The sequence below is a fragment of the Oratosquilla oratoria genome, chromosome 2, assembly GCF_046742065.1.
Source record: "Oratosquilla oratoria isolate Oo_2021 chromosome 2, ASM4674206v1, whole genome shotgun sequence".
Taxonomy (NCBI): Eukaryota; Metazoa; Arthropoda; class Malacostraca; order Stomatopoda; family Squillidae; genus Oratosquilla; species Oratosquilla oratoria.
In genome coordinates, this window is record NC_134778.1 from 55,205,396 (window position 1) to 55,217,895 (window position 12,500).

Sequence of the window (12,500 nt, forward strand, 5' to 3'; positions counted from 1 at the left end):
CTCCCAAGATTTTTCATTTCTATTTTGTTTTTGGTTCCTCTAAAGCAATGGTTCCCAACCTTTTCTGGCTTGAGGCACCCTTTGCCAAGCCTTTCAGAAGTCCCCGCCACCCTTACTAGAAAATTTAAATTCTAGTTTGTCAGCATTTTGTTGATTCAACATCAGTGTAACAAAATTTTGTCCCTGGATAATATGAAAATACTCACCTTTACACTGATGCCACTTTAATGAACAAAAATGGATGACAGAGAGAGTCGGCAATACGAAAATAATTTTTGTCCTGAATATTGGCGGCATTCTCAGTTGATCTCACGGCACTCTTTGGTGCCGCGGCACACCGGTTGGAAACCACTGCTCTAAAGTGATGATAAAAAAAAGTTGTCTCGTGTTAAGTAGAACAAAAGCCTTGAGTGTCTCAAAAGCGTCAATGCGGGCCTTAGTTGATATTAGCTTACCCTTTTACTCCTTCCCTGACAGGATCGACACGTGCATCGTGGGTGACGACTCCACGTGCCAGGAGGCTCTGCTGGAAGTCTGCCGGAACGAAGGAGGCGTCTCGAGCTGCTACTGCCGTCCGGGGACAGCTCGCAGTCGCCCGCGGACGCCCTGCAAGAGTAAGCACTCCCGGCCGCGTCTTCTAAGATTCCCCGCGAGCCCAATGGCCCTCTGTGCACCATTTCTCCCTTCTTATCTGTTACTCCCTGTTGTCATTCGTTACTTTCCCTCTGTCCGGACGTTGACGTCCTTTCGTTCTTTTTTCGTCTCTTTATCCCTTTCCTCCCTGCTGTATCTAATCCTTTCATTATAACCCCTGTAACTCCGTCATCTCCAGCCACCCCTCGTCAATCCCTCCTCACCCGTTTCCCCCTCCTCTCTCGACCTCCCTTTGCTCTCCCATCACCCCCTTTACTCTCAATTACTTCCTCCAACCCCAATTCAACTTTCACTCCTTCCTTTCCTCTGTCACCCACTCCTTCCCTACCACATTCTCCCTCACTTTTGCTTCTTCCTGTTAATTCTTCTAATGATATTCCAATTAATCATTTCTTCTTTTCTCACCCATAATTTTCTTTCCTTTTGTTTTCTAACCGTTCCGGAACCAATGACGGGTTCCTGCAACTACCTCACCTCCACTTCCGGTCTGGCTCCAAAATCTTTGTCTCAATCAGCTCGAATTATACTTCTACCTTTTCATAAGAGAACTGATAACCCATGATTTCTCCCTTCTTCCTACTACTGCAAGTCAGTGACACAGAAACAGACCCACATTAATGCAACACAGACAAAAGCTCGAAGTTTCTTCGCAGAGATATCTGTGGGAGGGTGGGCACGCGTTGCCAGCAGGTGTAGGGCTGTGGACTTCCATTTAGTGATTGAAATTCGAGGCAACAATTATCATCCTGTTAGTTCTTCCATTCTCTTTATTCCAGTCTTTACCCTTTTCCTCTCATCTCTAACATTCTTTTCTTTCCCATTGTACCGAAATCATCCGTAGTTTCGTCAGTGTCCAAGCTCTCAATCCTATCTATCACTCTTTTTGACCAGACCCATAACAATGATAATCATAAATTATTTCTTTACATATATTGAGAACATATATACTTTTGGTAAACGAAGCTAAAAAAAATTCACATGAAAACATAGAAAGATGACCAAGATTAAAACCTACGTAAAACATGCACCCTAAAACATTACAGCCACGAGTGATCCATGATTTCTCAATTTACGGCAGCTTGTTCAATGCAAAAGCTATATATGGTACACTGGACTTCTGATAATAAGAAATCCTACTTCATGCACCTTGCAGAAGTGATCTACCATTTTGAGTGTTTCTACTATGAGTATTGAATCATTTAGTGGGTAACAGATCTCAAAAGAACACCAGTTCAGACCAGTCAGGTCCATAGAGCCTGAGCAACGCCTCAATTCTAAAACGAGGCACTACTTCCTCCTGCAGCTGCCATGTTTAAAGTGTTAGTGACTCATCCCCTTCCCCATCAACAGAAATGCTGTTGCTGAGGATGTCCCTCAAGGTGGATCGAGTAGGCGACCAGAGAATCTCCTGGAGCGGCAACTACGGGGACCCGGCGTCAGAGGAGTTCAAATCACTCGAGTGGGAGGCTCAACATGCTGTAAGTGGTACTCGTCATTCCTTGTTCCTGCTTCAATTTGCCCCATTCAGTCTATCTATTTTTGCCTCATCCCCACATAATTAATCAGTGATGGAAATGGAGGGTAGCGCTAGGGTAGGGCGTAGACATTTTTTTTTTTTTTCAAATTTCATTAACTTTATTCTGTTTTATTATGTGTTACTTTATATTATTCTATTCTATATTAGCTTATTATAAATAATTTATCTATTTATCTATTCATTAATCTATTTACTTATTTATTAATTTTCATTTATTTATTTATTTATTTTTTATATATTTAGTTATCTATTCATTTATCTTTTTTTATTCATATATTTATTCATCTATCTATTTATCTATTTATTCATTTTTGTATGTTCACTATCTGCACGCATGGTAACTTTTATTATATCTGAGAAAAATCTTTGATTCAACCTTAGTGCAAACCTTCGCAAGCAGATTCCATTTCCATCACTGCATCTAATCTCACCCAATCCCATTTTTGCTATATCACGATAACCAGACCCAGGGGAACATTTGAGCTTAATCAAGTCACGGATATATTTGTAATTTACGATTACACAATGCACACATACTACATAACCCCACTCTCATATACCTCACACATTTACACATAAACATGTTGAATAGACAGAAACAAACAGATATGTAGATAGATCAATAGAGATAACAGATAATTGAATAGATAATTGAATAGATAGAAACAAACAGATAGATCAATAGAGATAACAGATAATTCCTGATAGGCAGACAAGCACATACATATATTCATTGATATTTTCTATATTACAACCAAAATAATCCCTGACTAATCGCCACGCCACTCCCCAGATCGACAAAGCCATGTCACAGACTTCGCTGACGAGTGTGTACCTCGGGACACGGGTGACCCAGTTCTACTCTTTGGGAGGCAAGGTCATCGTCAACGCCACCCTGCGTCTGGCTTCCACGCCCGCCACGCAGACGAAGAACATTCGTCGCGCCATCCAACGTCAGATGATTTCCGTTATCCGACAACACGACAACAACATCGGTGGCTCCGCCCTCTGGGCCGACGGACCCCTGAACCCTGTGCCAGAAGTTGAGGGTAAGTCTGGGGTTGAGGTGAGGTTTCAAGGAGTCTCGTAGGATGGAGAAGAGGGAGCTTATGATGTCCTATTTTGGGGGAAGGGTTTCCAGAGGTTTTTAGGGACCTCAATTATTTTTGTGTTTTTTCTTTCTTTTTTGTGTGGTAGTGTGGGGGTGGTGGTGGTAATAATGAATGATTTAAGGAGACACTGGAAGTTTTGGGAACATTATGGGTGTTTGGAATATCATCACGGTGTTTCCAAAATCTTCTAAAACCGGGGGTTGGAGGTCATAACAAAATTTCGTAAATCATGAAAGCGATTGGGAACGCTGGTGTAACCTATTGGTCATCATAAAAGTCTCAAAAAGGCCACAGAGGGACCCGGCATTGGCCATTGGGTTCCTCTAATGGGCAACGGAGGGTCCTCGAAGGTGTCTCGAGAGAACCTGGCAAAGGTTTGGGAATCATCTACGGAGACATGGAGTGTCCTCGAAGGCGTTTTTGGGAGCCCTCAAGACCACTGGAGTGTACTTGAGATAGCAGCGAGGAGTCAGTGAAAAGACCACAACGGTTCTCGGCAAGGCTCTGGAAAAGATAGTGGAGGAGCGTAGAAAGGGCCAGGAGGGACCTTTGAAGGGGCCATTGTGGTCATCCAAAGGGCTGCAAGGATCTTTAGAAAATGTCACGGATCCCTTGGAAGAGAACGCAGGGCCCCGGAAAGAGCAGCGAGGCTTTCGAAAGGGCCGAAGGAATCTTGAAAAAGAGTACGGGCTGTAAGTCCCCGCAGAAGAACCTCAGGGGCTTGCAGAGGATCTAGAGATTGTGAAGGCACTTTTTGAAAACTGCAGAGGCTTTGATAGGTTTGGAGGGAGAGACCCGTTCGTCTCCGTCTGACACTAAAATCCCCGGCTACTTCTCTACTATTGGGATGTGTTTCGTCGTTACTGACGGGGTATCACGGAGATGAACAATATAGCCTGATGTCAGACAGAATAAAAAGGTAAAGTAGTGGCCAATACAGGAGTTATTCAGAATAGGCCGTAACTCCCTTCCTAACAAAATCAATGAGAGAACCCAAGGACCGTTGCTGGCTGCTGTAGGACTGCGGGTTTCCCAACCCAACGCAACAACTGTTTCTAACGAGTAAATAAATCGCTACGCTCGTGCATCTCCCTCCACAAACAACTTTATATAAACATGAGCACGCTCAAACTCGAAACATCTGAAGCTCTTTTGAATATTAAGGATGACGTCAATGTGAACAAAGAAAATTGCAAGAGACAGGGTGATGTTGAGGTCTCAGCTCTGTAAAACTACTAATATTGTCATGCACGTCGTCGCTTGACGTCATGTCGCCGCTTGACGTCATGACGCTTTATATCAGTGTCAAATGAATTTACTTCTTGTTATATAGGCTTGGTTCAGGGGAACAGAACTTGGGAAAATAATATATTCTGCATACGTTCAATAATGAAGGTATTGAAATCCAATTCGGACATCGGTTTACATAATTAGTATTTTGCAATCGTGACAGACAACCACATATTTCTTTGCCATTTCTCCATCATCTTTCTACCCTGAAGAAAATTACGTCACATTGAAAAGTCACATATTTTGATGTACATTTTGACATGATGTATTGTGTACATACATCATAACTTCACATACTTTGATATCATGCATATCATGACTTTATTTCAAAATGACGACAACATCGGTCATTTCTTATGTAATAGATGAAACAACATCAAGTAAGAAAATAACGGAGCATCACGAACAATGAGTTGTAGTAGTCATGTAAAATTAATTGTGAATTGTAACACATGTTACGTGGCATAGTACAGTACTTATGATTCGAATGTACAAAACGACGATAACACTATCATTACTGCTGATAAGCGAGGAGAGCGGGAGATGTGTCAGTGTGAGAGATTCCTCAATGCAGATTTTGATCATACACAAGGGTTTCAGAATCGACATAAGAGAAAGAATAAAAATAAGATAAACTACATACGTTTGCTTATCACCTTATTGCAGAAAAATTGCTATGGTGCATGGCACTGGAAAAAAAAATGTGGTTTGGTTTTCTTGGTTACAAAACTATCCTTCGAACCGGATTCGAACCAGTGACCTATGGATGTCTGACAAGTTCTTAACCACTACAGTCCACCGCTCTACCAACTGAGCTATCGAAGGCACGTCTTGTAAAGGCTCGTATATACATACATATACCAAGGTCTCCCATCCCCCCCCCCCACACTTACACAAGGGAGGTAGCAAAGGTCAAAAGGTACAACTCCACTCCCACCCATTTCATCCCCACATACTCCACTCCCATTCACCACCACTCCCTCCCTCCCTTTTTTCTTGGCTCCTCCTGGATGACGAGTCGTCCCTGCATCTTACCCACTGCCTTGGGTCAGAAGCAATGCAGTAAGACAGAATACGTCCACAGCAAGGCTGCTTCATTTAATCGGCGACACCCCCCCCCCTCTCCATCCCCTCATGCAGATAAAGAGAAAATGGGGAGAAATCCCTTCGGGCTGCGTAAAAATATCATTCACAGATAACCACTAACTACCACCCTCCCATCCCCTAACCGTGGTAAAAAAAAGAAAAGAAAAAAAAATGCGTCTCACACACACTGCTGTAAGGTATAAATATTCATTAATCCTTTCACTACGCTGATCATTTCTTCGGCTGATTCGTATTGCATGACGACGACCAGAATAAACGCATGTCTAAAAAAGATAGTGGAGGGTTTGATTAAGATTGGTTTAAAGGTTTCACTGCGTAGTCTTAGGTGAATTAAATCGCGTGGCAACACCACAAGAACATAACAACTAATATTGATGGAGTTCCTTCTTCATTGAAGTGACACACTTTAAGTATTCTATTCTGGGTAATGCAGGACGGCTTTGTTCAACTGTCGTGGCGTTGCCGTAGTGACGGAATTAAACTTGTTCCCACAAAAACTTGTCTTAAGCTCTGACCTCCATTGTTACATATTTCGTTCTGACTGACGTCATATGTCTTCCTTAAGTTCAAGTTCATGTAAGCTTTTTCTTAATATTAATCTCCTGTTTGGCTGAGAAGAATTGTTAGAAGCGGAGGAAGTGGGTTCTGTAGTCGACAGACACAGGTGATCATGGTGGGCTTGTTGTAATGTGACTAGTGGGACATCATGGCGTCATTTGGGTCCTAGGTATACATTTCATCCACATCTATACACTGTCATCCTTGGTAAGAACTACTCCTTGCGACTCCACCTACTACTTGGGTAATGTTATTTAAGTTCCCGGTGTTAGAAATAGCCGTGTTTTTTACAGAATTCATCTTAAGTATCAAGTCCCACTCCAAACGCTTTCTCCCACCTGTAGACTATCGCTGAGTCTTCAGGATGTACAATTGAGGAAACAAGTTCTACAACACTTTCCTGTGAGCAGTCTTGGGGTCTGGTCACAAAGTCGAAGAAAACAAACATATACTCTTGGTTTCTCCTATTACAAATACTATTGCAGGATGCTTTCTTATTTGTCTGTCTCTTAATCACTATTTATGCCCAGAGATACAAGCAAAGCGTCGACGAACTTCTTTTCTCAAGTCCACAAATATCTTTATTCTATGTGAGGTCGCTCTCGGACATCGAGTTCTACTCCAAACTCTTGGGAGAGCAATTCCCCATAAGCTTTGCTTCACGCTCTCCCATTTCAACAAGCAATTTTGTAAAAAATTTGTATATATGTATGTATAAATTGTATTTTATTTTGTTGAATAAACCTTAACTAAACTAAACTAAACTCCTCTTGCAGACGTGAACGAGTGTGCAGATGAGTTGCTTCACGACTGCCACGAGAGCGCAACCTGCGTTAACACCTTCGGTGCCTACGCGTGCACTTGCCTGCCCGGCTACACGGACAAGTGAGTACTCAACCTGCAACTGAGGAGTGCAGGAAACCGGGAACAGTCTTGCTGGACTTGGTAGTTAAACAAACATTGTACTTAACACATAAACCCCTTTTGCGACTGTGACCCCCTGAACAGACTTTATTTTGGTCAATTCTAAATTATTTTATTCAGTTGGGAAGGTGTTACTGTGCTGAAAGATTCATAGACAAGTTAAGAAGATAGTCCTTGGTGAGTATTATCTTTCAAGGCAATTAATTCTGTTCAGGTGAAGAACTCCCCTTCTAATCCGCGGTGAGTATTCTATTCAGATGAAGCACTCCCCTCCCCACCCTCCCACTACCATCTTCGAAGGCCTCGTAACCTACTTGATCTGTTTCATTTTCATCTCTTTCTGGCTCTCGCCAAGTAGTCAGTCGATTCTTGTGTAGAGGTCTGGCACGTAAGCTACACTTGCTTTGTGCAAGTGGAGGATTATCGGAAAATTAAATTTCCCGCCAGTCTTACTCTTTACTCCTTTCGTACTGATGGCGAGGCTCCACCCCGACTCCATCCCTCATCTATCTATCTATATACCAAATGCTTCTTCCCCCTTATATGGGGGGGTAGCCAAATCAAAGGCACGCACCCACTTCCACCCATTCCAGTCAAATCCACCCACCCCTGTTTCCCTCTTATCTTAGCTTCTCGTGGATGAAGGGTCATCCCTGTCTCCTGCCCACTGCCCGGGTCAGAAGCAATGCAGCAAGACACAGCACATCCACAGCAGGGCCGTTTCACTTACACGGCGATAGCCACCCCCTCCCCCTCCTCATGCGGAAAATAGAGAAAACGGGGGAGAAATCCCTTCAGGCTGCGTCAAAATATCATCCATACACAACCATTCTCCACTCACCCCCATCACCACCTGCCTTCTCCCTTGTTCAACAGACACTCTCCTCTTGCCCAAAGCCCCTTTCATCCCATCCATCCATCTCATCCGCGGTCGTCCCCTCAAGTTCGCTTCATCCACCTCAGACTTCCACATCTCTTTTGCTAAACTTTCTTCGCTCATTCTCATAGGCTGAATAAAATCGTCTGATGTTACAAAAACAAAAAGAAAGAAAGAAAAAATCTGTATCCAATGAGTCAGTGACCTTAACTGCTTTCAATTTTCTATGTCAAGTTCAACTGATGACATAGACGAGGCGAGGCGCCGTTATGACACTTGCTCTCTGCAGTGCAAGACGATTTTATTCAGGGAAGAAGACAGGGGTAGGGAGGAGGGGGACATTGAGCTTAATGGGGACTATCAGTCGACACATGCGCCCCAGAGTCAGACTGACCCTCTTACCCTGCCCTGGCTCTTATCTGCAAATAACCGTGTTGCATTATATATTACAATAAGTAAATAAACAAACATATGAATGAATGAATAGATATATACATATATATATATATATATATATATATATATACATATATTAGATAAATTTATAAATACACGAATGAATGAGTGAATGAATAAACAAGATAGATAAACAAGTGAATGAATAAATGAACAAGTAGATGAAAAATAGATAAATAATAAAATAAATGAATAAATTATTAAATAGAAAAGTAAATACAAAAACAAATAGATAAGTAAACCAATAAAAATATAAAATGTATAAGGAATTATTTATTTTGCTAATCTCGACTGAAACCCGTTTTTTATGTTTCAGGTTTGCTGACGACGTGGACAAGGCGGGACGTCGATGCGACTCTTGCGCCTCCGACTATTGCACCAACCGGGGAGTTTGTTCCATCCGCGATGGGCGCAAAGTGTGCAAGTAAGCACCAAACTGAACATTCGTAGTTCGAATACCAATATTGTAACGCGTGGCATAAAACTTTTTTATCAAATTATAAAGATCCATCACCCTGTGTGTTATATCTTTAACCAAATTCCTTTGCTGCGTCACTCGTGTCATGACAAATTTGAACAAAATCTGGGAAGTACGTCAACGTACTCAAAGGGGTTTAATTGATGGAGTTTCCTTCACTGGCACCTTGTTCCCTCGCAGGTGCCAGGGTGCCTACTACGGCGCCCAGTGCCAGATCGACGGGGAGGTGTTGGGTGTTGCTGTGGGTGCCAGCGTGGCCGCTGTCGTCATCATCATCCTCACCTTGGTCTTCCTCTGCATGTGGAGGTAAGCAACATCGAAATAACAAGAAGTTGCATTGAAGTAACAAAAGGTTCATTCACCGGTGTCGGTATAGTATGTGGCCTACCTTTCGGATGTAGCCTACGATTTTTTTCTTTGGTGGTGTTATGTGGCCTACCTTTCCAATTAGGTTAGGTTAGGTTAGGTTAAGTTAGGTTAGATTAGGTTAGATTAGGTTAGATTAGGTTCAATTAGGTTAGGTTAAGTTAGGGTAGGTTAGGTTAGGTTAGGTTAGGGTAGGGTAGGTTAGGTTAAGTTAAGTTAGTATTGGTTAGGTTAGGTTAGGTTATGTACCTAACCTAATCTAACCTAACCTAGTTTCAAAATTTTCCTGAGGTAGGACACATTCAAATAGAGTAGGCCACATACTATACCAGCACCAATTCACCTAATATATATATATATATATATATATATGTGTGTGTGTGTGTGTGTGTGTGTGTGTGTGTGTGTGTGTGTGTGTGTGTGTGTGTGTGTGTGTGTGTGTGTGTGTGTGTGTGTGTGTGTGTGTGTGTGAGCGTGAGTGTGTGTGTGTGTGTGTGTGTGTGTGTGTGTATGTGTGCGTGCGTGCGTGCGTGTATGTTTATAAAAATGGTAATTTGCACACTAATAATAATAATTAAAAAAAAAATCTTGCTCACAGTCGTCGTTGGAAGGCGCAAGACCGCAAGGCGGAGGTGCTTGCTCGGGGTTCCGCAGGAGCAGCGACCTACGGAGGATTCCCACTCAATATGGCGGCGAGCAAGAGCGCAGCTGCAGCCGCTGCAGCAGCTGCTCAGTACGGAGCAGCTCTGGAAGAGAGACTTCGTTGGGCGAACGTAGCCGAAGCCGTCAGTCCTCACAATATCTACGCAGTGAGTACTACTGGGAATGGGAGGTAGATGGGTGGGATATCAAGTCGCGGCCGCACGTTTTCTTTAAACAGAAAGGCATATGGAACACAGTTGGTATATAACAAAACGTATACATTCAGACAAAATAGTACCTGCCCCCTCCTTCCTGTGTATGTGAAAGTACGGCCATGATGAAACGATTTGATCAATATTTCTTATAAACAGAACATCGATTCAATATTATTACAGTAAATACCGAAGAAAGTAAATGGCAACTTCAAATACTTTGCAAAGGCAGGTTTATTAATGACTAGAGTAAATTTAGTGTTACATTTTTCTTCATGCACGTGTCATATTGTACCAGTATAAAAGGGGGCAGATACTTTTACTAACTGCACACATATACATGCGTCCTTACTCTAATATATACTATTGCACATTTTTTTTAACTTCTGTGATCTATAAACATTGACTGCATAACTAAAAGTCATTCCTCCCACGTGACTTTTTGACCTGACCTGACGTGGTGTGACCTGAACTGCCGCAACGTCACGCCGCTGACCTACCTTGACCTTGCAGACCCTCAAACTTCTCCGGAAAGAGATGCAGGCACGTGCGGAAGCTGGGGCCAATTATGTCCTTCCGAAGTGTGTTAAGGTATTACAGAACTCTCGAAGTATCGGAGTGGTACTTCCTACGTATTGGCCTCAACGAATTCCTCTACAACCTTTTATCTTTCCCTTAATTTCCCTTTAGCAGGATGCTACCTCGTCTGTCCTAAGTAATGCTGCGATGTACGCGACTTTTCCTTTCGCTCACACCCTGCCTTCTACTCCTCCCTCTCACCGACTCTTCTTCATTTCCCGTCTTGTTCCCGGCAGCCTCCAGGCACCTCGTCTGGCGCTGGTTATGACGGAGCTTTCGCAGCCACCAGCTACGAGCATCTGATGCCTCCCCCGGGGTTCTCCTCTGTCCCCGGGGGTTCCAACCCAGCCGCTGTATATACCCGCGTCTCCCGGGCCCTCTCGAACTCGGTGAGGGGGACGCTAGGGAAGAACGGAATACTCTCCCGGCTGAGCCGCCTCCTGAGGGGAGGAGCGGAGACGGCAGCCAAAAGTGTCCGCCTTCGAGGCAGAGGGCGTCCCGGCGGTGCCTGGTTATCCAGTGGCTCCTTCAGCGGTGTCGACGGCTCGTGGCTCACCGCCTCTGCTCCTTCGATGACGTTACGACAGATGGCTACCCTGCGGACTCATGTTAGTAGTGTCGCATCCGGACACGAAACAGAAAGAATATCCTTTTAGCATTGTCCAGACCAAGGTCGATAGATGGTCCGGATCCATTAAGCTTGCGATGGCCAACCATCCAGTCGCCTTACACGTAGCCTGACGCAACCTTGTACTGACCTAATCTGACCTGGCGCCTTTGACCTTTAGTGACCTGTAGCGGCCTTGACTCTCTATTCCCTTTTCTGTATATTCTTGATTGAATTTTTTTTTTACGACTTACGACTTTCCTCGGTGACTTCAAATGTACATAGTGTTACCAGATATTCCTTCTGACCTTTTGTGACCTGATCTTGTGATGAAGTCTTTGAATCGCACTTCTCAGTCTGTCCGACCCACCTCTGTGTGTTACTTTTTGCTATTGTAACCAATAATATGATCTAACCAATCCGGGCTATTTTCTGTACCCTGAGCCTTTTTCGCAACCTAGCGAAGATCCATCCCAGTAGTAGAGCACTAGAATGAACTAATTTGTGAAAAGTTTTCATGCCTGCTGCTTGGATCCAAAGGCAGAAGAGACAAAATTGAGATGAATAGGGATCTTTTAGAACCTCAGGTTCGTAGGAGGAAAAAAATAGGACGTTTACGCCTTGGGCCACAACCTTAAGACGTTTGGGCCAAGAAAGGTGTGACATTTAGGTCACGGGACAAAGTATAAAAAACTAACCTTGAATGTAATGAATAGTAATGTCTTATCATATATGTTTACATATGAAAAGGTGTCTTCCTCCTTTTAAGAGAGGTAGCCAGCAAATGCATCCATCTACCCTCCATCCATCCAACACCCCTTTGTTTCCAATTTATTTTAATTTCTTATGGACGAAGGACCACTCCTGCCCTCTGTCCACTACCTGGGTCAGAAGCAATACAGTAAGACACAGTCCCTCCATAGCAGAACCCGACAGCTAAAGCTGGTTTACCCCCACAGCTTCATTTACATGGCGATCCTTCCTCCTTGTCCACTCACGAGTAATTAGAAAAGATGATGAGAAATCCCTTCGGAACGCGTCAATTTATCATCCATTTACACTTATCTTTTGCCCTTCCCTTTCCCTGCTCAACAGACATTC

The 12,500-nt window shown here is 43.4% G+C and overlaps 1 protein-coding gene and 1 non-coding gene across 3 annotated transcripts in view; one reads left to right on the forward strand and one right to left on the reverse strand.

Moving 5' to 3' along the window:
* Nucleotides 1–12,500, forward strand: part of pwn (calcium-binding EGF-like domain-containing protein pawn) — an 86,217-nt gene that overhangs the window by 65,800 nt on the left and 7,917 nt on the right. The window contains exons 5-12 of one of the 2 annotated variants that reach the window (XM_076208432.1): nucleotides 478–614; nucleotides 2,005–2,132; nucleotides 2,985–3,240; nucleotides 7,035–7,143; nucleotides 8,832–8,939; nucleotides 9,174–9,299; nucleotides 9,958–10,168; nucleotides 11,029–11,400. In XM_076208432.1, coding sequence (XP_076064547.1) covers nucleotides 478–614; nucleotides 2,005–2,132; nucleotides 2,985–3,240; nucleotides 7,035–7,143; nucleotides 8,832–8,939; nucleotides 9,174–9,299; nucleotides 9,958–10,168; nucleotides 11,029–11,400 — 1,447 coding nt within the window. The remainder of the gene's footprint in view (nucleotides 1–477; nucleotides 615–2,004; nucleotides 2,133–2,984; nucleotides 3,241–7,034; nucleotides 7,144–8,831; nucleotides 8,940–9,173; nucleotides 9,300–9,957; nucleotides 10,169–11,028; nucleotides 11,401–12,500) is intronic. The other variant, XM_076208443.1, reaches the window with a different exon arrangement.
* On the reverse strand, nucleotides 5,326–5,418 carry TRNAY-GUA (transfer RNA tyrosine (anticodon GUA)). The gene is made up of 2 exons: nucleotides 5,382–5,418; nucleotides 5,326–5,361 (listed from the first exon to the last, which is right to left on the reverse strand). It is a non-coding gene; the product is annotated as a tRNA-Tyr (tRNA).